Source organism: Cetorhinus maximus, chromosome 19 (genome assembly GCF_964194155.1).
Source record: "Cetorhinus maximus chromosome 19, sCetMax3.hap1.1, whole genome shotgun sequence".
NCBI lineage: Eukaryota > Metazoa > Chordata > Chondrichthyes > Lamniformes > Cetorhinidae > Cetorhinus > Cetorhinus maximus.
Window position 1 is genome coordinate 7,296,507 of NC_135897.1, and position 25,013 is coordinate 7,321,519.

The 25,013-nt window shown below is 44.6% G+C and overlaps 1 protein-coding gene across 1 annotated transcript in view; it reads right to left on the bottom strand.

Moving 5' to 3' along the window:
• crfb16 (cytokine receptor family member B16) overlaps positions 1–22,409 on the bottom strand; it is a 65,885-nt gene extending 43,476 nt beyond the window's left edge. Inside the window, 1 exon segment of the mRNA XM_078564485.1 lies at positions 22,117–22,409. Within this exon segment, the coding sequence (XP_078420611.1) occupies positions 22,117–22,354 (238 nt within the window). The 5' untranslated portion in view covers positions 22,355–22,409.
• Positions 22,410–25,013: the final 2,604 nt, after the last annotated feature.

The following is a 25,013-nucleotide window of genomic DNA, read 5'->3' on the forward strand; positions in this document are numbered from 1 at the left end:
CTGAGGAGAAGCTTTCTCCATCAAAGGCTGATTTTGGCCTTGACCTTCAATTGAGTTTTCCACTTCATCAGACATGTCTGTCTGACTCTGACTGGGATCTGAGCTAGTTCCAGGCATTATTTGTGTTGGAGCAACTATTTGTTCTCTACTTGTACCAACTATCCAATTCATCAAACTCATCTGATTATTCCCAACTCCCATCTTCTTCATGAACCTCTGAAGGTAAAACATGATGTGTATGTACAAGTCTAACCTTTCCACTACCAAGCATCTTGACCAAATATGTGCAAAGACAACATATTTTCACGACTCTTCCTGGAAGCCACTTCAACCACTAATGATGATGATCTTTCACCTTGACCTTTTAGTTCAACTTCAGACTTCTTTCTCTCACTCTAACCAGATCATGACTCTCTCTCTGCCTGGATTGTTTCTCTTCTAGTGACTGTGCTAAATGTGGCTTTAGCAATGAAAACCTTGTTCTAGGCTGTCTTCTGAGAATCAATCCAGCTGGCATTCCACCGATAGTAACGTGAGGTGTGTTATGAAAAACAAACAAAAAGTTTGCCTGTCTGTGATTCAATGTCAATTGACATTTCTTCCAGTTTGTATCTAGCAGTTGTTTAACAAGAGCATGCTTAACAATATGTACTGTGCGCTCTGATTCTCCATTTGAAGCAGGATTATACAGTGGAACTCTGGTGTGCTTTACCCCATTCATTCTCATAAATTATACAAAATTTTATGAACAGAACTGAGGTTCGTCGTCATACACAATTATGGGAACCCATAAACAGCAAACAATGTAAAACATCTAGGATTTTGCTAGCTGTTGTTCTATTCATCAGAAACCCCTCAACCCACTTTGAGTGGCTATCTATCACAATAAATAGTTGTTGCCCTTTGTAATAATTATAATTCTGATAAACGTAGAACTTTAGCTTTAAGAATAATCCTGTGTTGTAAAATCACATGATCTGTGTAAACCAATGAGTTTTCAGCATGGAGAGCTCTCAAGGAGAGAGTTTTTTCTTTAATTATAGAGTTAGATGCACACATGTAGCAAACTAATCAGACAAAAGGCTGATAAGTCCCCTGGACCTGATGGGTTGGATCCTAGGATATTAAAGGAAGTAGCTGCAAGGATAGTGGATGCATTGGTAGTAATTCGAAGAATGCTTAGATTCTGGAAAAGTCCCAGAGGATTGGAATACTTACAATGTAACACTCTTATTCAAAAAAGGGAGGGAAACAAAAAACAGGTAACTATAGGCCAGTTAGCTTAACATCCATCATTGGGAAAATGCTGGAGTCTATTATAAAGGATGTAATAGTAGAGCATTTAGAAAAGCATAACATAATCAAGCAGAGTCAGCATGGCTTCATGAAGGGGAAATCATGCCTGACAAATTTATTAGAATTCTTTGAGGCTAACAAGCAGGATGGATAAAGGGGAACCAGTAGATGTTATATATTTGGATTTCCAAAAGGTGTTCGATAAGGTACCACACATAAGGCTATTTAATAAGATAAAAGCCCATGGTGTTGGGGGTAGTGTATTAGCATGGATAGAGGATTAACTAACTGATAGAAGACAGAGAGTTGGGATAAGGGGGAGTTTTTAGGATGGCAACCTGTAACTAGTGGAATGCCACAGGGATCAGTGCTAGGGCCTCAGTTATTACAATATATATTAATGACTTGGATGAGGGAATTGAATGTACTATCGCCAAGTTTGTGGATGACACAAAAATAGGTGGGAAGGCAAGTGGTGAGGGTGACACGAAGAATCTATAGGGGGATATAAACAGGTTAAGTGAGTAGGCAAAAACTTGGCAGATGAAATATAATGTGGAAAATGTGAGGTTATGCACTTTGGCAGGAAGAATAGAGGAGCTGAATATAATTTAAATGGAGAAAGACTGCAGAAAGCTGCAGCACAGAGGGATTTGGGAGTCCTTGTGCCAAAAATCCCAAAAAGCTAACATACAAGTTCAACAGGTAATAGGGAAGATAAATAGAATGTTGGCCTTTATTTCAAAGAGAATGGAGTATAAAAATGGGGAAGTCTTCCCTATTGCTAAAACTATACAAGGCACTAGTTAGACCACACCTAGAATACTGCAAACAATTTTGGTCCCCTTATCTAAGGAAAGATGTACTGGCATTGGAGGCAGTTCAGAGAAGGTTCACTAGGTTGATCCCAGGTACGGAGTGATTTTCTTATGAGGAGAGGTTGAGTAGGTTGGGCCTGTACTCATTGGAGTTTAGATGAATGAGAATTATTGAATCATATAAGATTCTTAGGGGGCTTGACAGGGTAGATGCTGAGAGGCTGTTTCCCCTTGTGGGAGAGTCCAGGACCAGAGGGCATAATCTCAGAGTAAGGGGTCGCCCATTTAAAACAGAGACGAGGAGGAATGTCTTCTCTCAGAGGGTGGTGAATCTGTGAAATTCTTTACCGCAGAGGGCTGTAGTGGCTGGGTCTTTAAGTATATTCAAGGTTGAGATAGATTTTTAATCAGTAAGGGAATAAAAGGTTATGGGGAAAAGGCAGGAAAGTGTCGTTGAGGTTTATCAGATCAGCCACAATCTTGTTGAATGGTGGAGCAGACTCAATGGGCCGAATGGCCTACCTCTCCTCCTACATCTTATGGTCTTATAGTCCTGAAACGGTTTTTAGAAACAGGAGTGCACCTAAAGAAGGAAAAATGCACTTTTCAGGCAAATTAAGTCATTTATTTGGGCCACCAGGTAGATGCCCAAGGGTTACACCCTGTTGAAGAGAAGGTTAAAGCAGTCAGAGAGGCACCTGCATCTAAGAACATCTCTGAACTTAAATCATTTTTAGGGATGGTAAATTATTATGGCCAATCTCTACCAAATTTATCAACAGTTCTAGCTCCTCTACATTCACTGCTAAAGAAAAACCAGCATTGGGCTTGGGAGTCATCCGAAGAAGAAGTCTTCATGAAAGTAAAACAGCTCTTGCACTCTTCACATTTGTTAGTGCATTATGACCCGACAAAGGAATTGATGTTAACCTGCGATGCGTCCCCCTATGGAGTGGGAATGGTACTATCTCACAGGATGGACGACAGTAGAGAGAGGTCGATAGGCTATGTATCCAGGATACTTAACACAGCTGAAAAATTATATTCTCAGATTGAAAAGGAAGGTCTGTCAATTATTTCTGATGCAAAACAAATCCACCAATACATGTATGGGCGACATTTCACGACAATTTCAGACCACAAACCACTTTTGGATCTGTTTAGCGAGGAAAAGGATATACCTCCCATAGCTTCTGCATGAATACAAAGATGGGCCCTAATTTTGGCGGCACATGAATACACCTTTGTACATAGACCAGGGATTCATATAGCAAATGCCAGTGCCCTAAGTTGCCTTCCTTTGCAAGAGAACAATGACTATGTCCCAATCCCCAAATAATTCATATTAGTGATGAATTTCCTGTATTCCTCACCAGCCTGTGCCAGGCAGATAAGAAACTGGGAAAATTGTGATCCAGTCCTGTCTCGAGTGAGACCAATTGTTACATGGTTGGTCCCAGGAACCAGTCTCTGATGAACTGAAGCAATTTTTCAACTGAAGACACGAGATGAGCAGTCAAGATGGTATTATTATGGGGTGCACGAATAGTAGTTCTTTCACAAGGAAGGGAGCTACTCTTAGTCAAGCTACGCAGTGCCCATCCAGGAATCTCAGGCATGAAGACGACAGCATGATGTTATCGTTGGTGGCCAGGGACGGACTGCGATATTGAAAAGGTGGTAAAACACTGTGTGGAATGTCAACAGCTACTAAAGTTGCCGGTGGCAGCCCCATTACACCCATGGGAGTGGCCTGGTAGATCCTGCACGAAATTGCACATAGATTACGTCGGTCCTTTCCTTGGAACCATGTTTCTACTCGTTATAATGCTCATTCCAAGTGGTTAGACGTTTATGAGGTAAAGTCGCCAACATCAGGCGCTATGATAGGAAAACTAAGTCCAAAGCTTCATTATCCATGGATTGCCAGAGGTGATCATCTCAGTTAATGGTACTGCGTTTATGAGGGCTGAGTTTCAATGATTTATCAGCCTCAATGGCATCAACCATATGAAGACTGCATCATGCCATCATTCATATAACGGACTGGTGGAAAGAGCAGTACAAACTTTTAAGGAGAGAATGAAAAAGTTAACAGATGAATCATTGGAAACTAGACTTGCTTGTTTCCTATTTCACTACAGAACAATCTCCAACACGACGACAGAAGCAACACCTGCAGAATTATTGATGAGATGCCATCTTCAAACAAAACTAAACCTGATATTTCCCAATTTGGAGGGGAAGGTGGAGAAAAGTCAAGGGAACGAAAAAGCGATTCATGATTTGCATAGTCGTGAGTGACAATTTACTGCATATGTAAAGAATTTCAGTGGAGGACCGAAGTGGTTACCTGGTAAAGTAAGCTCTGTGACCGGACCATTGTCATACCACGTGGAAGTGGAGGGTCGGATCACCCATAAACATGTGGATCATTTAAGAAGAAGGGAGATACCCCAACAAAATGATGTTCCACCTGTAACCATTGCGGAACCTGTGGTTCCTGTTGAAGTTGCTCAACCAAGGATAGACATGCCCAATGTTTCTGTCGCAGTGGAAGACACTGAACTGCATGTGCCTAATGAGGTACCTGATGTTAATGTGGTTCCAGAGAATAGTTCCTGCTAAAGAATCGGCAGTCATGGAGCTATGACGTTCCACACAGATCAGGAAACCACCTGAAAGACTAAACTTGTAATTTCATAACCTGTGTAAATATTGTAATGTCATGAAATAAATGTCCTTGTAAATACAAGACGTATAGAAAAGTTAAAGGGGGAGGAATGTAGTAATTATAGTTCTGATAAACGTAGGACATAGGTATTAAGAATAATCCTGTGCTGTAAGATCACATGATCTGTGTAAACCAATGAGTTTGCAGAGCGGGGAACCTTGGGGAAAGAGTCCTTCTTTAGTTATAGAGTTTGATGCACACGTGTAGCTGCTGCTGCTGTCTTGTAAATAAAGTTAAATGTGTCCACCAAGAAAAGTTGCCTGGAAAATCAACTCTTTAACACACTTAAACTTCTGCAAAATTTATGTGCAGTCTCTGCCAGACTCTAGCTGGCCATTTCCATGGTTCCAATGGTACCAAAGGTGGCTTCTTTTCTCCAACTTGACATGCTCTACACTGTGCCTTCTGCATCTTTATCTAATCCTGACACCAAAGATAGATCCTTGTTTGACTCTTCATCAAGCTCATCCCTAAGTGTTGATCATGAAGATCACATAACAACTTTGATCTTTACCTACAGGAATTATAACTCTGGCTCCCTACAAAATACAACTTTAATCAACAGCCAACTCATTCTTTGGCATAAAAAATGGCCTGATTTCTAAATCCAGTATCTGTGTTGGCCACCCATTTGTGATGTAGTTGTATATCCTTTACCAATCCAGGGCCCCTGCGAGTTATTCTACCAATGTCATCAGGTGTGACTGGCCACTCATCTATGTGAGAAAGGAAAAATAAATCTTCCCTGCTGGGCTCTAATCTGATGGGGATAGTGACCTAGACAACACACCGGGTTTACAATGACCTTCCAATTGCCAATGTCACAATGACCAGCAGACAAAAATCAAAGTCCATCTCTGCATTCGGGCTGCAGCTAAAGTGGGTACACAGGAATGGAGTAGGCCATTCAGCCTGTTGAGCCTGTTCCACATTTTAATTAGGTCATGGCTGATCATCTGTTCAAGCCATCACTTTCCCCAGGCTATCCCCATATCCCTTGATGAATTTAAAATAGCCGTTAGTGGCTCATGATCAGTTTCAATTGTAAAATGACGACCACACAAGTATTTATGAAATCTTCTTACGCAAAAAAATCAGACACAATGCTTCACATTCTATCTGAGCGTAATCTTGCTCACTGGCACGGGGGGTGCCTGAGAGAAATGCAGTCAGTCTCTCCTCACCATTACCCAATGCATGAGAGATCACAGCAACTACTCCGCATGGAGCGGAATCACATGCTAGCTAATCTTTTTGGACACATCATAATGTACAAAGATTATACCAGCTGCTAATTTACTTTTACACAACTGGAATTCTTCATCACACTCCTTTGTCCAATTCCATGGAACACCCTTCCTCAAACATTCATTCAATGGGTGCAATAAGGTTGCCAAAGTTGGTATGAATTTACGGTAATAATTCACTAAGCCCGATAAAAATTTAAACTCAGAGGGCGTGGTGCATTTCTTATTGCTTGAGCCTTACCCTTGGTAGGATGTAACCCATCTTTGTCCCAAATACTCGGCAGAGTTTTGAAACATTTCACTTTTGTGTGCCTTCGTCTGAAGTCCATGCTTTGGAGCATCTTTATAGAATGTCACCATGGGCCTCCATAGTTGGAGCTGAAATAACTGTCATCCAAATAGCACACTACTCCCAGGATTCTTTGGGAAAATTTGGTTCATCAGCCTTTGGAAAATTCCAGGAAAATGGATGACATAGTTATTTCAGCTCCAACCAGGGAGACCCATGATGACATGCTATAAAGATGCTCCAAAGCATAGACTTCAGATGAAGGCACACAAATGTGAAATGTTTCAAAACTCTTGTCAAGTATTTGGGACAAAAATAGGAAGATGAGAAGAAACACCAAATGGCAGCCTACGGAACTGAAATATACCCTTTATTTCTTCATTTATCCACAAGGATAATACATAATTTGTATGCTTGTTTCTGGCTTTTAGTGGAATATGTTCTCTTGAACTCTATTGTTTAAAGATTTGCCCAATCTTTGTTTTACAAAATTTTTTCCTAGTGCCACAAGATTTCTTCTTTTCCAACCTCTTACCTTCATTGATATTCTACTTATGTTACTGACAAGGTCAACATTTGTTGCCCATCCCTAATTGACCTGCTAGGCCAATAAAGGGTCAACCACATTGCTGTCAGTCTGGAGTCATATATAGGCCAGATAAGGATAGCATTAGTGAACCAGACAGGTTTTTAACAACAACCAATGATAGCCTCATGGTCACTATTATTAATGGAGAGCTTTATATTCAGATTTATTAATTGAATTCAAATTTCACAAGCTACCATGATGAGATTTGAACCCATGTCCCCACAATGCTAACCTGAGCCTCTGGATTACTAGCCCAGTGACATTACCACTATGCCACCATTTCCATCCTTCCCACACCAGTCCTTTAGCCAAATGCTAACTTTCCTAATCTGTTTGTCCTATGCCAATCTACCTATGAGGTCCTGTTTTTCAATTAAGCTCCTAACTCCTGATATTCCCTTAGAAGGCTCTCTTCCCTAATCTTTCCTATCTCGTTGGTTCTGACTTGGAGCATAATTGAACCCTCCCCCTCCTTTTTCTAATGCTTTTCCAGGAAGACAAAGGAACGGCAGACAAACAGAAGAAAAGGGTATGATTCCAAACCCCACCACCTCCCCCCACCCCCACCCCCATCCCAACTCCCAGTGCACACAGGAAGCTTGGAGAATAGGGACTACAAAGTTATGACTTTCTCACCAAAATTCAAGAAAGCTTACTGTCACAAAACACAACAGCAGGAAGTCCAAGATTTGGGCTGGGATTTACCATGCCCACCAGCATCGGGCATGTTCGGTGGCATGAGCGGACAATATGCCGTGATCAGTTGCACGGCGGCATGAAACCAGTTCACAATCATCCTCTCAGCCTGTCAATGGCGGGCCGCATTCTCCGCCATCGAACATCAGGAACCTCGTTGTAATACAGCAGCATATCATTGTTAGGCCTGCCCACCTGAATTGTCCGCCCCCCCGCTGGATTGTCCGCCCACGTCAGCGGGAAAACATGCCAGTGTAGAACACGCCTTGACAAGTGTGACGTGCGGAAGTTGGGTCTTACCCGCCAGGGCTTTGCTCGCCTCGCGGACATCCGAGGAGCAGAAGATGCTGGAGACCAGCACCAATGACACACTGGAGGAACGTCCATGGCATGCTGGGTGGATTCTCATGGACATGGCTCTGCTGCGAAGCAGCTCATGGAAGTTGGAAAGACACAGTTGATGCTCACAATGGATGACGGTTGAGGGGGTGGGAGAGGAAGAAGGGAGGGGGGGAAAATTAAGGTGTCAGGATGGAGTGAGGTTGGGAGGGGAGGGATGAAGGTGTTGGGAGGGAGGTTGGGAGGGGGTAACGGGGGAGAAGACGGCAACTGGGAAGGTAGGTGTAAGGGGGGCAGAAGGCGCAAGGGAAAGAGTGCAGAGAGGGGAGGGTGTCCAGGGGAAGGGGAGTGGAGAGGGGAAGGTGTCCAGGGGGAGGAAGGGGAGTGGAGAGGGGAGGGTGTCCAGGGGGAGGAAGGGGTGTGGAGAGGGATGTCCAGGGGGAGGAAGGGGTGTGGAGAGGGATGTCCAGGGTGAGGAATGGGTGCGGAGAGGGGAGGGTGTCCGGAGGGAGGAAGGGGTGCAGAGAGAGGAGGGTGTCCGGAGGGAGGAACAGGTGCAGAGAGGGGAGGCAGTAAGGGTTGAGGAAGAAGTAAGAGCGGAGGAAGGAGTCCGAAAGGGGGTAGGAGTCATGCTGGAGCAAGAAGTGAGGATGGAGGAAGAGGTAAGGCTGAAGGAAGGAGTTGGGAGAGCGAAGGACTAAGGGTGGTGGAAGGGGTATGAGTGGAGAAAGGGGGAGGGACTAAGTGGGGTGGGAGGGAGCCCAGGAGGTTCGGAGGACTTGGGGGAAAGGGGTTCTGGAGGGGAAGGGGTTCCACAGGGTGAAGGAGTCCCGGCAGGGGAGGGGTTCCAAAGGGGCAAAGGGGTTCCAGGGGATGAAGGAGTGCAGGAGTTCTTGGGGGGGGGGGGGGGGGGGGGGTGGAAAGAAGGTGTGCGGGGGAGGAGGATGTGCAGGTGAACGTGCATGGGACAGGTCAGATAGGTCCATGTCTTCCTACTGGGAAACGATGGGGAACGAACCGAGGGTGGGAATGGCATGGAGGAAGGGTGAGAATGACCAAGGGCAGAGTAAGGCGGTAGGGTGGGAGGGTGAGGGTTTGGAGGTAGCGATAGAAGGGACAGCGAGGGTGGTTGGTGGAGACTCAGAGGCAGACGCAGATCCTTGGGGTGGGAAGGAGGAGGTTGGGGAGGTGAATGTGGATGGGGGTGGGCTTTTCAGGAAGGAAGGGAACGTGCACGTTCACCTGGACATCCCCGAAGGAAAAGAGTTGAGGTTGATAGGTCACGGAGGAGAGGTGAAATGTGATGCCAGGGGAATCAACGGTGATGGGGGAAAGGAAATGGGTGACTTGGGGAGGGTAAAGGATGGGGGAACAAAAGTAAAACCGAATTAACACCATGCTGTCCAAATCGAAAGTGAAACAAGTGTTGTAGTAGGAGGTCATGTGCTGCATGGGAATGTGATCAATGATCAATGGGTGGGTGGAGATGCAGGTCAGCTCAGATGGACGACTGAAAGCGACTTCCAGCAGACAACATTCAAAATGCTCAGCTCATTGAGATGAGTGTGAGACGTGAAGGATCCACGTGTGTGTGAGAGTGCTGGCTCAAGGCTTCGAAAGGCCTTGCCACACACACACTTTTCCCTCCAGAATCACTCATGGGCCGGCTGCTCCCTCTATGGTGATGGATCTTTGGGGCTGCTTATTTCCACCTATTCACTGGAGGAAGAGTCCTCTTGACTGCAGATGAGGACATGGATGAAGCTGAGGGACTGGCTGGTTGGTCCCTTGGCAGAGCTCCCTGTGAACCAAAGTAGAGTTAAGTCATGCATGGCAGCAGAGTCAAAAGCAGGAGAGAGAGAGCACTTGTGTTGAGAGAGAGATGATGTGGTGCAGAATCCTCAGATGGATGTTCACTGCCGACATCACCTTCGCTGCAGGCAGGGTCCACATCCTCACCAGTCAGCACGGTGCCACACTCCTCAAAGTGAGTGAGGGGTCTAATGCAGGCCATTCCACCCTCCAGTCTGGGTCTGGTGCTGTCCGTTGAAGTGTGAGATCCCTGTTGATGTGTGAAGGGTTTGAGAGTGTGTGAGTTGAGAGTGATGAGAAGAGTAAGTTACCCAGGCAGAACAAATGAGACCATTCATCCTCTTGCAGCACTGGGTGGATGTCCTCTTTCGCAGGGCATTGGCGCTGACCACTGCTGCCACCACCTCCCAAGCCTGCTTGGTAATGCCACTGCCCATCCTGTGGCCAGAGTGGGTGTAGAGGACATGGCGGCAGGCCTCCACAGCATCCAAATGGCGTTTCAGTGATGCGTCGCTAAACATGCTGCAGTCTTTCGTGGACATCTTCCCTGCAGTAGTCGTTTCCTGGAAGCACTGAGATGTGTGCATGTGGCTGGACTTTAAATACGGCGCCCGGCGTGACGAAGCGGCAAGGTGATGGCGGAGGACGAATGAGAGCTTGCCTGCCATCAAAATGGTGTGTTTCCCGGAAGTGCATAAATAATGTGGCGGGTTTGGGACGATACAGCGTGAAAACCCACCATTGGGCCGGCGGGTAAAAATGTCATTCTACCCGCCCAGTACCACACTTAGTGCAAATCTGGGACAATTCCACCTTTAGTATTGGAAATAATAATATACATAACACAATGCCTGGCTTAACATTATTTTGCATGTTTGGACATGTTAAGATTTTCTATTTGGAATGGATATGCTTCTCCATCAGTTCTCAAAGTGTTGAGGAGTTAGGATTGTGCTTCAGTATGAAACAAACTGCATGACAATTTTAAGAATGCATCCCAGCAGCTTCTTAAACTCTTCTTAAACTCTATCTGATTTCTAAGGAATGTAAAACAACTGGTTCCATTTCTGGAGAACATTGTGCATTCTATTTCTAATATCTTGCCCACAGCTTTGCAGAAGTGGATTTGAAACCCACTTAATGCATGTTAATGGATAGAGCTTGAAAGAAGGCTAGAAATATACATATAGATAGATAAATAATAAATAAAGAGATAGATAGAGAGACCAAAGGACAGACTTACGGACAGACAGACAGACAGGCAGACAGACGGGCGGGTGGCAGGCAGGCGGTCAGGCTGGTAGGTCGGTAGGTAAACAGAACAAGGTGGTCACTTATTAATTGGAAGGTGCGAGTCTTGGTGGGGTTGAGGAACAAAGGCATCTTGGAGAAGAAATGCATCAATCACTAAAAATTGTGCCACAGCTTAACAAGGCCATAAAAAAACAAACCAAGCATGAGACTTTATTTCTAGATAGTTGGAATTGAAAAGTTATGTTAAACCTGTATCGAACATTGGTTAAGCCATACTTCAAGTACTATGTGCACTTCTGGTTGCTGTATTATATAAAGGATGTAGAGGCACTAGAGAAGGTGCAGAGAAGATTTTAAAAGATGATAAAAATGCATACATTCAGGAAAGGACTGACAGGCTGGGTCTCTTTTCTCTTGAAAAAGGAAAGCTGAGGGGGTGACTTAATAGATGTATGTAAAAATTCTGAAAGGTTTTGATAGAATGGATACAGAAAGAATGTTTCCCCTTGTGGAGAAGAGCATAACCAGGGACTGTGAATATAAAGATAGTCAGCAAGAAATCCAATAGGGAATTCAAAAGAAAGTTCTTGACCCCAAAAATGGTGAGAATGTGGAACTCTCTACCACAGGGCGTGGTTGAGGTAAATAGTTTAGATGCATTTAAGGGTAAGCTAAACAAGAATATGAGGGAGAAGGGAATAGATGGTTACAATAGTAGATTCAGATGAGGAAAGATGGGAAGAGGCGCAAGTGAAGCATAAACACGAGCATGGACTGATTTGGCCGAATGGCCTGTTTCTGTGTGGTATATCCTGTGTAATCCCACAGGTATATGATAGATAGATAAAAATAATGATTGATAGACAGTTGATAGACAGATAGATGATAGTTCGATAAATAGGTAATTGATAGTTAAATAGAATATAACTAGATATGCATTACAACAGTCACTACGCTTGAAAAGTATTTAATTGGCAGAAAAATGCTTTGGGATATCTCAAGGTTGTGAATGGCACTTTTGGGGGTCCATAGGGACTTTCCATGGGGTCCATGAACTAATGGGAAAGGGCCCAGGGTGCTGTGGTCAGGCGACTGAGCAGCAGTTGGAAGGTGGACTTGGTGAGACCCAGTAGCTGGGAGTGGGAGCAGAGTGCAGCCATCACATGTGCAGCACACAGCGGACTGGCTTTCTCACCACACAGGGGAGCGTACATGGAGGAGCACTGAGAGTGGCACAAAGATCATCAGTCAAACCTGCATTTGCTAAGGCGGGTGATGGGTGCCAGGTGAGCTCAGCTTGCTCTAGAGAGGCAAAAATATTTGAGTACTACACACTTAAGCTCAAAGGGTGCCAAAATACAAGCAGGCACACCCATCCCACTGACACTCACCCCACTGTTCCTTCAAACCAATATTAAAACACTCTTCACATGCAACACTTTATTATTATGAGTAACATATAGTATTATAATTTAAATAGAGGATCGGTGATTAATGATTTATTTGAAAAGGAGGATTTCAAACAAAAAAGTTTGAGAACCACAGTTTTAGCCCGATGGATTTAGGGATAGTTATCTCGATTAAACCACTCTTTTAAAGCCTTTACACATACATCTACTTCCTATTCAATAAACAGCTACAATGTGACACACAGCACAACACAGGATGGTTTGTCTGCATTCTCTGGAGAAGTGTTTAAAATTTGAGTCGGAAGCTTCATGTCCCACTGAAGCCACTTGGGCTCATAATCAAAGATAACATTTCAGTATTAAGGGAGTGCTACACTGTCAGAGGTGCATTCTTTAGGATGAGATGTAAAACCAGTCTGTCCTCTCTCAGGTGGGTATCAAATATCCTCTGGCACAATCCACAGAAGAGCAGGGGAGTTCTCCCCAGTGCCCTGGCCAACATTCATCCTTCAATCAATGGCACCAAAATAAGATTCATTTGTCTTTAATCTCATTGTTGGGGGCTTGCTGTGCACGAATTGGTTGCTGCATTTTCTACATTATGACAGTCACTACAGTTCCATTCTTTGGCTTTAAAGTGCTTTGGGATGCCCTGAAGTGCTTTATAAATGCAAGTCTTTCTTTCATCGTTTACAGCTCCTGAATGTTCCTGCTTCTCAATAATGGAGCCATAATTTCTCTTTGGCAATAAGTGGTGTGGCTGGTTAACTAGCTTGAAGCCAAGGATCTTGCATACATGTACTTCCCTGTGCAAGTAAGGTTGATTTTTTTCATAAAGTTAGTTCACTGTATACATTTAATTATTGACACTCTCCATAGCATTCATAGTGCACTTGCCAATAATGACAACCTTCCCTAAAACAGACATTTTCTTTATTTTTCCTTCCTACTTTAATAATTGACTCAACTAGTTTCTCCCTTTCAAGTCTCTGCAAAGAGCACTGTCCAATAAGTCCCAATTTCACCTCCCCACTTACCACCCCCACCATTGTTCTTCCCTCCTCTCCTGAGGGCACTAATGCCACTGGTACTCACAGCTCCCAAATACCTCATCCAAATTTGTAATCTGAGCCTGTGAAATGAGTGTTTTTGGCCTCTTTGATCATTCAGCCACAACAACTTGGATTTATATAGTGCCTTTAATATAATTAAATCTCCCAAGGTGCTTCATAGGAGTGAGAGGAGCATTGTAAAGTGAAATACCAGGCATCCCAGCCAAACTTGAGCCTGTTCAGTTTAGGTCACATATGGGGACAGAGTTGGGAGCGAATAAAGAGGGGTGGGGAGAAAGGAGAGAGAGGAGAACAAACAAAAGAGCAGGCAGTGGAGAACTAACCAAAGGTTGATGGAGAGAATGGGCAGTAATGGAAAGAGAGTGGGAAGAATGGATAGGAAACAAAGGAGAATGGGGAGAGCGGAGAGTAAGTGAAGGAAAATGAAAGCAGCCAAAGAAAGAAAGAAATGAAAAAATAGTATTTATATAGCATCTTTCACAACTTCAGGACATCCGAAAGCACTTTACAGGTAATTAAATATTACTGTGCAGTCGTCAAAGAAATGGGAAAAGTGGCAATCAGCAGAAAGAAGTTAATAACAAAAACAGAATTACCTGGAAAAATTCAGCAGGTCTGGCAGCATCGGTGGAGAAGAAAAGAGTTGACGTTTCGGGTCCACATGACCCTTCAACAGAACTGAAGTATAGTTAGGAGAGGGGTGAAATATAAGCTGGTTTAAGGTGGGGGGCGGGGGGAGAGAAGTTGAGGGTGGGGTGGTTGTAGGGACAAGCAAGCAGTGATAGGAGCAGATAATCAAAAGATGTCACAGACAAAAGGATCAAAGAGGTGTTGAAGGTGGTGATATTATCTAAGAAAAGTGCTAATTAAGAATGGATGGCAGGACACTCAAGGTACAGCTCTAGTGGGGGTGGGGTGGAAAGATTGACAAGGTATTAGTTGTAGATTTAAAAATACTGGAAATAGGTGGGAAAAGAAAAATCTATATAAATTATTGAAAACAAAAAAAAAAGGAGGGGGAGGAAACGGGGTGGGGATGGGGGGAGGGAGTTTAAGATCTAAAGTTGTTGAATTCAATATTCAGCCCGGAAGGCTGTAAAGTGCCTAGTCGGAAGATGAGGTGCTGTTCCTCCAGTTTGCGTTGGGCTTCACTGGAACAATGCAGCAAGCCAAGGACAGACATGTGGGCAAGAGAGCAGGGTGGCGTGTTAAAATGGCAAGCGACAGGGAGGTTTGGGTCTTTCTTGCGGACAGACCGCAGGTGTTCTGCAAAGCGGTCGCCCAGTTTGCGTTTGGTCTCTCCAATGTAGAGGAGATTTAGAAAGAAGTTAATAGTTGGGCCTTCAGCTGGTGTCCCAAAAATGATATGTTCTGGACTGCCTCTGTTGGCATCATTCCCTTTACCAACAACTGCTTCCTTCACCTGAATTTGAATGCAAAGGCCCATGTTGGATTTGTACCAGTATTAAAATAATGCTGATCAGAAAATCCAGCTCAAAGAGTAGACACAGATAAGGAGGTTAGTTCAATTATCACAGTCGGTTCAGAGGGCATGCATAAGGAATTGATCAATATTTGGAATACCAGGAAGAGTAGCGGAGGCAAAAGCTCTGGAATCTTAAGCAATATTTGTATGGTATAACGGGAGAATGTTGGGATCTTTCTGGATAGATGAGCTAAAGTAGGCCAATGGCCATCCTCATCAGTACCTCGACAGCCCCCCCTAAGTCTGCAAGCTCTGTTACCTAGAAGTACAAGGACAACAGGCACATGGGAACACCATCGCCACCAAGTTCCCCTCCAATTCACACACCATCCAAAACTTGGAAATATATCTCCTTTCCTTTGCCAATGTTGGATCAAAACCTTAACATTCAATGGCATTGCCATCGCTGAATCCCCCACTATCAACATCCTAGGGGTTACCATTGACCAAAAACTAAACTGGACCAGCCATATAAATACTGCGGCTACCAGAGCAGGTCAGAGACTAGGAATCATGTGATGAATAACTCATCTCCTGACTCCCCAAAGCCTTTCCACCATTTACAAGGTACAAGTCAGGAGTGTGATGGAATACTCTCCACTTGCCTGGATGAGTGCAGCTCCCACAGCACTGAAGAAGCTTGACACCAGGACAAAGCAGCCCGCTTGATTGGCACCACATCCACAAACATTCACTCCCTCCACCATTGACACACAGTGACAGCAGTGTGTACCATCTACAATATGCACTGCAGGAACTCACCAAGGCTCCTTCAGCAGCATTTTCCAAACCCACAACCACTACCATTGCGCAGGGCAACGGCAGCAAACACATAGGAATCCCACCACCTGGAAGTTGCCCTCCAAGCCACTCACTATCCTGACTTGGAAATATATCGCCTTCCTTCACTGTCACTGGGCCAAAATCCTGGAACTCCATTCCTAACAGCACTGTGGGTGTACCTACACCACATAGGCTGCAGCGGTTCAAGAAGGCAGCTCACCACCACACTCTCAAGGGCAATTAGGGGTGGGTAATAAATGCTGGCCCAGCCAGCGAAGCCCACATCCCATGAATGAATTTTTTAAAATCATCTTAGCATGCCCAAAGTTCCTTATAGCCAATAAAGTACTTTTGAAGCATAGTCACTGTTGGAAATACAGCAGCCAATTTGTACACAGAAAGATTCCACCAAGCGTAATGTGATAATGGCCAGATATTCTGGGGATTTTCAGCGGAGGATAAATATTGACCAGGATATTGGGGAGAACTCCCTCCTCCTCTTTGAAATAGTACCATGGAATCATTTAAGTTCACCTGAAGACGGGCTCTCATTCTAACTTCTCATCCAAAAGACAGCACCTCTGACAGTGCAGCACTGCAATGCCAGCCTAGGTTTTGTGTTCAAGCCTCTGGAGTTGGATTGAAACCCACAACCTTCTGATGCAGAGGCAAGACTACTATCCACATGGCTGGCAACAGAACGCACAAGAGCGTTCCCTGTCTTAAAATAGAAAACAGGTATTCCCCATCTTTAAATAGTTCCTTCTATGCAAGGTACCATTGTCAATACAACCTTTGTTGAGGCTCTAGTTGTTTTTCATTCACGTATCAGAGTTGGATGTTAGAGAGGGTGAGAGGTAGGGACAGAAAGAAAGAATAGAATAAAAGACAGGAAGCAAGCTTGAATAAACAAAACTGACCAGCTTCATTTCACACTTCCCATCTTCCCACACAATGTAGTTGCTTTGCATAACCACTAAGGAAGGAAGCTTTTCAAATAGTTCCTCAAACGAGTTTCCCTTTATTTCAGAATACGTTCATGCTTTATTTTTTGAGCTGATCAGGTCAGGACATATCAATGCTGGGGAGAGCAACAGCGTTCCTGCAAATTCCTGCCAGTGCTAATGACATACAGTAAGCTGCAAAGGTTTAATGCTACTGCTGGACTTGTGATGCTCCTCAGATCGAGCCTAAAACTGAAGGCCTGCATCACCATGACATTTTCATTCTCTGAGAGTCAGCAACAATTGATTTCTTACCAACTCCAACAATAACACCATAACAATTAATATTATAGCGTGGTTGTTGTCATATTTACTGAAGTACCCTAGCTGCCCTGCTCACCCACTCACAAGATGCCAGCAGGATCAGAGGTGGCCTCATTTGCATTCCCCCCGTCCCCACCATCCCGACAAGGTTTCCACTAGGCAGGGAGACATTCAAATCCTGTCCTATGTCCCAGTCAGTCGCCCAACGCCCCAGGCTGACATTGGCTTCCTGTCCACCAACAGATTAAATTCAATACAAAAGTGAAACACTGCAGATGCTGGAGATCTGAAATAAAAACAGAGAAATAAATGCTAGATATACTCAGCAGGTCAGGCAACACCTGTGGAGAGAGGAACAGAGTTAATGTTTCAAGGTGATGACCTTTCTGTCATCCAGTTCTGATGATGAGTTCATCGACCTGGAAAATTGGGCAGAATCTTCAGCTCCAGCCGGCAGTGGGAAGGTTGGCGAGCGGGGGAACTTAATTTGACGTGAGGCCAAAACTCAGTTTCCTGATAGTAGGATGAACTTTACAATTAAGTTCTTGGGACTTTGAAGGTGGTTAAAGGCGGATCAAGCTTCCTGATGAACAATGTCAGGAAGCCCTTCTGCATGTCATGCATGTTGATTAAAAGGCCAACTTGCCAAACTTAAGCTCCCCCTCCCAATTAAGTTCCCCCATCCTAATTAAGTTCCCTGTCAGAGGGAAATTAGAACGTTCACTTTTCCGACTGCACATAAGTGGTGTGCACCTGGTAAGGTAGACTTCCTCTATGACTAATGCTGAGTTGCCAGTGCATTGCCTACTTTGAGGACTATCTGTAAATGCCAGCCTATGCTTCAGACCAAGGGGTGGCAGTGCAAGTTGCGTGGTGGATAACCAAGGAAGGGAGGAAAGGTTAGCAGGGAAGGGTGAAACAGTGGCCAGGCGAGGTGGCAGGGAAAATGCAAGCTTTCCAGGTTCCCTTTAAATATGGTGACTGGACCTTAGACCCCATGAGGTAATGACAGGACGGTGGCTTCCTGCCTGCCCCCATTGCAAGAATCAGCGAGCTCCTCACTGGTGCATATTTAATGAGCAAGATCGCGCATGGTCAGCTGTCCCATCCCTCCAACGGAAATCACTCCGGTTTCCAAGCCCACCACCTGACTTAGACTCCAGAATGGAAGATTCCAGCCATTAACTCTGTTTCTCTCCACAGATGCTGTCTGACCTGCTGAATATTTTCAGCATTTTCTATTCTTCTTTCAGGTTTCCAGTATCTGCAGTATTTTGCTTTTGTATTAATACCCTTGCCCTTGGCTTTAATTTACTTCATAGCATCAATCCTACCCTAAATGTGCCAGCTACTTCAACCTTAACCCCCCACCCCCACCGAACACTTCGCAGACCTTGGGCTTTTTTGCAACCCATCATCTCTTTGCTACACCATTCAGCCCCCTGACCCTGTCCTCTACAATTTCCTTGCTAAACATCAACCAGCTTCACTGAAACAGGTTATCTGCTCACTGCTGTTTATGAGATCTCACTGTACACAAATTGATTGCTGCATTTCCTAGAGTACAACAGTGAGAACATTTCAAACATACTTAAATTAGTCATAAAGTGCTTCAGGAGAGCCTAAAGTTGTGAAAGGTGCTATATGAATGCCAGCTCTTCCTTTTGTAAACAACTTTAATTTCTGAAACTGCTTAAAATACTTTTCAAAATCCATTTTGTTTAACCAGGCTCTTGATCATCGTCCCATATATCTCTCTTCCTGGCTCAGCGCTCATGTTTATTAACATCTATCTGTGAGATGCCTCAGAACACTCTTTACATTAAAGTTGTTGATGTTGGTGGTATTATTGCCAACATGCTGACACGTGACATCATTTTGCAGTGTTGACTCACAATACTTCTTCTGGATACTTCACTGTTCATTTGGTTACAACCGCAGATGGATAATTCACTGCACTTTGCCAACTGATAACTTGAATTCTAAATACACAGGTACTTGCATATTGTTCTTCTATTAGTATGTTTACCTTGTGGCCCACAAAATATTGCAAGCAACAATTAAGTACACACAGTGCCACCAGTTCACAGTATTGGAATGCTGCGCACTCACATGAGCTGGCAGACTGCCAGAACACAGACCTTTTCTCCTATTGTTGCTTGGTGGTACAGCTTTGCTGAAAAAACTCAGCAACCAATCAGCACTCTCTTCTCATGCAGTATAAATTGTTGTTTCCTTTAGAATTGGTATTCTTGTGCTTCTGTCCTGATGAGTGCAAGATGAAAAGCTTCGACACATGGCTCTTTTTTCAGCAATTGTCTCATATTCCTCTTTCCTTTTACATCTCGCTGTACAAAAAGGCTGTACATAACTAGAAGCAGCATGCGCAGACTACCTGAGCTATGGCCCTTGACACCTTGAGGTGGATTTTGCAGGGTTGGGGGGGGGAGCAGATTACCCACCCCCTGAACCTAAAAGTCAGTTAGCATTTCGCCAATGTGAAATCTGGCTGTCCCACAGTGATAATATCTCAGGGGTGGCCTTAAGCAGATCTGAGTGGGACATCTGTCCCTCAGGGACTAGAAGTCTTGCCCTAGACAGCGGTCGGCCAATCTGATTGGGTGGCAGCTCTGTAGTCCAAGCAGCTCTTGGCGGGGGGGGGGGAGTGGGAGTGGGAGGTGGGGGGAGTTGGCACAGGTGAACCCCCCATCCCCTCAAAGGAGCTATCCCCCACCTGCCTGCCAGCAATTCGTGCAGACAGAGCTTCTGCGTTGTTTGCTGTGTCTCCGCAGAACGAAACATCGCGGCTGAGGTTGAATGAGGCCCCTAAGAGGCAGTTAATTGTCCACTTAAGGGCCTCAGTAGGCCTAAGATTGGACAGGCTGCCTGACGCCTTACCCTCCCACCTTAGTATGGGGGACAGGTTGGGACTGGGTGGGAAGGTGGCGGGCTGGCCACCCACTTTAATTTACATGCTCCCCCACCACCCCCCTCCCCGCCTTCAAATAAGCTGGTGGGAGAGGCATAAAATTCACCCCCTTGTGTCAAGAGAGCTACCAAGATTCTAGGCATACAGGGATTGAGGAAAGATTGAGGTCAGAATTTTCCTAAGCTCAATCTAATCAATTTTTCCTCTTCGTTTCTTATCTCTTTGTTCACTCACTTCTCCACTGTCTCACACATGTTTTACCGTGTAGAGCTGGGAGTCTATAACTCCCTGCTGCTTTCTACATGGCAACGCCTCAGCCAATCAGAGTCAACTTGCCAACCAATCAGCACCATTTTCTCCTGTAGTATAAATGGTTGTGACTGTTTGAAATTTGGCATTCTTGCATTTGTCCCATTATAATATTTCTATTGCTCTCCAGGGGGAGGCGGTGCCACTTCCCAACTGAATACCCAAAGCTGCCTAACCAACGCCTATTGTGGAAAGGGCAACATAGACATGACCCCTTGGAGGTGGTGGGGTGAGTGGAGGGGGGTGGTGAGGGTTGGGTGTAAACAGTTATTTACTCAGTTTCCAAAGAGAACCCAAGTGAAAAGGAGCAAGACCAAATGAACATTTGGCCTGCAGGCCAGATGGTCACCACAAACATGCCTTCAGTTGCTAAGGCCAAGGATTCTGGACTCACAGGGTCTACTTTCAAATGTAGAGCAAGCTGTCTGCACAGTTTGGGGTCACCTGTAAAGAAATCCATACCTACACCTTTGCACCAGTGCATGACCACCAAAGCCAGCTAAAGACCACCACACAGAGCATTGTTACAGCATTCCCCTTGCATCAGAGCTCGAGGCCCAGATTGTAAAACCAAGCATTAACAACAGCAACAGTAACTTGCATTCCTATAGCACTTAACATAGTAAAACATCCCAAACTGAGTCACAGGACATTGATCAAATAAAGTTGACACTGATGAAAGGAGTCTTTAGAATAGATAACGGAAAGCCTTGTCAAAGAGGTAGGGTTTAAGTGACATTTTAAAGATAAAGAGTCGGCAAGGGGCGGGGGGGGGGGGGGGAGGGGGGAAGGACAAACAGGTTTAGGAAGGAAATTCCAGAGCTTAGTGCCTAGGCAGTCAGAGGCACGAGCAATTATAATCAAGGATGCACAAGAGCTGCCATCCTCCAGCTGAAATGTTAAACCGAGGGCCTGCCTGGCCTCCCGGGTGGATGTACAGAATCCCATGGCATTAATTTGAGGAAGATCAGGGCTACTTTCCCCTGGTGTCTAGGCCAATATTGATCCCTCAGTCATCATCTGGTCATTAGCACCTTGCTATTTGTGGGAGCTTGCTGTGCACTAACTGCCTGCAGTGCTTCCTACATTACAACAGTGCCTACACTTCCATAAAAACAAAGCTTCATTGGCTTTAAAGTGGTTTGGGACGTCTTAAGGCCATGAAATATGATATTATATGAATACAAGGCACTTTTTTTTTTCATTTTAGACCCACTGATCGCAGAGGGAAGCACAAATTGTAAAAGTGTACTGCCTTTCACTGGTGAGCACGGTGAGGCAGACAGTGGATCCATGCTGGCGATATGTAAAAGGCTGGTGTGCCCCACGGGGTTAAATCCCCAACGTTAACCCACAGATTCGCCACAGAATGTCATCGAATGCAAAAACACCTGTCTCACTTTACAGAGGAAGGAAACTATCAACACAAGACGGTTAGTTTACGCCCTCTGATTCAAAAATATTACTATTGGGTTTAACCTCAGGCTGCGCACATATGGTAGAGAGGAATTTTATGAAACTCAAGAGAAAAAAGTATCTTGAGAAGGGATACTTTGAAACGATAGTTTGAAAATTGTTTCCAGTTTGAGGAGAGCAGGGTTGTGTCCTTCTCCTTGATTTACGTGTTTCACATGAGGGAAGAAACAAAAACCTCTCATGTGTTTACAATTCTCTGAACTAAAATTCTAGGTAGCTCTGAGCGCCCTGGAAGTGCAGTGACCTCCAGCGCTGTCTATCTGTGCCCAGATGGTCATTCAATCCCTCAGCCAGCACACACACACCTACCTGTCCCTGATGTTGAAACCAGAAAGACCGATGTGAACATGACATGTCCCATTGCGTTCAGAAATTGTCTTAAAACCATTCTGAATTGCGTTCTTCTTCCCTTTTGCCATACATTTTCTTCCTGGTCTTTCTCTCTCTCTCTCGTTTCTTTCGCCTCTCTTTGAAAACCTGGTGTTGGTGATAATATTCCAGTTCTCCCAGGCTCTTTGACTTCCCCAGTCAAGCCTTGTCCTGTCATTCACATTCTCCTGCTAAGTGCAGGCGGTTTTGATTGCGAAAAACATTTTTTCAACTCGTACGATGTTGTGCAAGCACCTTTGGGGGAAAGATGTTTATCTCAGCAAAAAAAAACAGTAGCATCACCTGACTCTCCGAAAAATTAATTTGACACCGGTAACTGCCTTTTGGTGCTGCTTATTAGAATAAGAAAGAACTTTCATTTATCTAGCACCTTGTATAACCTTAGAATATCCCAGAGTGCTTCATAGCCAATGAAGTTTGAAAGTGTAATCATAGATGTAATCCCAGGCATCGGGAAACCCGACAGGTAAAAGGAGGCAAGAGGGTCGGTTTCAGAAGGTAACTGTCTTTACAGAATTGCCTGCGAGCTTGGAGCAGCAGGTGTGTTTTCTCCAGGAACAGTAAGTTTACCTGCTTCATTCCCTGTGATTGTTGCCTTGCCCCTCACCCCAACCTGACCATCATCTCACTCCCCTGAATACCATTTTGTCCCTCCCAATTATGCAGCACTGGTGTGCACCCCCATCTGCCCACCGCCCCCCTTCCCCCAGCCTGGATCTCTCCCTGTCCAGTGACCACAAAACCTCTCAGCCACCACTAAACCCCTCAAACTCTGACCACTCACTCTCTGCCTTCCTACTGCTGCCTGCTTAAATGCAGCCTTGTGCCACAAGCTTTCCTGCCCACATAGGCAGCCTGCAGTCAGGGGGCTGTCAAACAATAAAACTGTCAAAAAAAGTTTAAAACACCTCCTGCAGTTAAAAACAATGAACGTTCCGGAAACCCGTTCATCATGGTTTCCTGTGCATAACTCCAAATGCCCCTGTTCTGAACATACAGCCTTGTAAATCAGCTTTGTGAATCTTTGACATTCTCTACTCCAAAGGGTTATGAATGCTCCATCATTGGATACATTTAAATAAGGCTGGGATAGACAGATTTTGGTCTCTTAGGGAATTAAGGGAGATGAGGACCAGGCAGGAAAATGAAGTTGAAGCCCAAGATCAGCCATGATTGTATTGGATGGCACAGCAGGTTCGATGGGCTGTGTGGTCTATTCCTGCTCCTATTTCTTATTTTCTTAAATAGGAGGGTCAGTATATCTGAAGCAGGATTAGCACTCACAGCCTTCTGACTTAGAGCTAAGAGTGCTAATATCTGAGCCAGGGCTAATAACAGGCTAATCACCGCCCAAACATGCTCAGTCTCCATAAATGTGTCAAATTGTGTGTGAGCCTAATTCAGTTGGTAGTACTCGCACTGCTGGCTCAAAGGGTTGTGAGTTTGCATGTTATATTATGATTGGAGCTTGTAATCTGGTGTTCTGGTACAGTACTGGGGGAGTTCCACACTGTTAGGGGTGCTGTCCTTCAATGAGATTGAACTGAGACCCCAGTTGCCCTTTTTCCAGTGGTTCATATGGGGATCGAAGATCCCATGATGCTATTCACAGAACAGCAAGGTGTTCTCTTGGTCAACGTCACTCCATCAACTAATATCACTAATAAAAAACAAAATCTAATTAATCATTCCTCTTGCGGCTGGATGTGGAGGCGTTGCTGCAGGAATAATGGCCACCACACTTAATTGTACCACAGTCTTTAAATACTGTCGATGCTTCAATAACAACATTAAGGAGGTTGAGATTGCTGTCCTTGGAACAGAGAAAATTGACAGGAAATTTACAGAGGGGTCCAAAATTATGACGGGGATGCTGTTTCCACTGCCAGGAGGTTCCGTAACCCAAGGTCTCAGATAAAGTTAATCCTCAAAAGATGCAGGGGGTTGATGAGGAGAATTATTTTTACCTAGTGAGTTATTGTGATCTGGAATATGCTGTCAGAAAGGGTGACTGGAGTAGATTCAATTTTAACTTAAAAGGGGGGATATATACTTGAAAAAAGAAAATAGTCCACATCTATTGGAAAAAGCAAGAGAGTTGGACTAATTGGATAGCTCTTTCAAAGTGCCAGTCCAGGTATGATGCGGCAAAGATGGAGGGATGACTGAAGATTGGTCAAAGATGTGGGTTTTAAATGGACTGTTAGACAGTGAGAGGTGGGAGGAAGAATGAAGGTGTTTAGGGAAGAAGTTTCAGAAGGAGGGGCTTTAGCAGATTAAAGAATGGCCACCAATAGTGGGGCAAAGGGAAGGGGGGAATGCACAAGAAGCCAGAATTACAGGACCTGAGAGTCCTGAGGGGATGCTGTAGGGCTGTAAAATATTAGACTAGAGAGATAGGCCATTAAACACAAGTCAAGAAGTTTAAATTTGAGGTTTTAGGGAACGGGAACCAAATGTATATCAGCAATGATCAGGGCTTAGTGCAGCAAAGGATACGAGCAGCAGGGTTTTGATTGAGCTGAAGTTTATGGTAGATGATGGATGTCCACCAATAGAGTATTGGAACTGCTGAGTCCAGTGGTGACAAACACATAGGTGAGGGCTTCAGCAGCAGATGGGCTGAAGCAGGGGCAAAGAGAATATGGGATCAAAAAGCATCTCAAAGGTTCTGATCAGTCTGGCTCAACCTTGAATGATATGTTAGATAAATGGAAGTATTATATAGTAATAAGAACAACGTGTTGTGACAAGGAGATGTGCAGCCTAGAAAGATTCCCAGTTGTATTAACTTTGCTGAACCAAGAAACAAATAT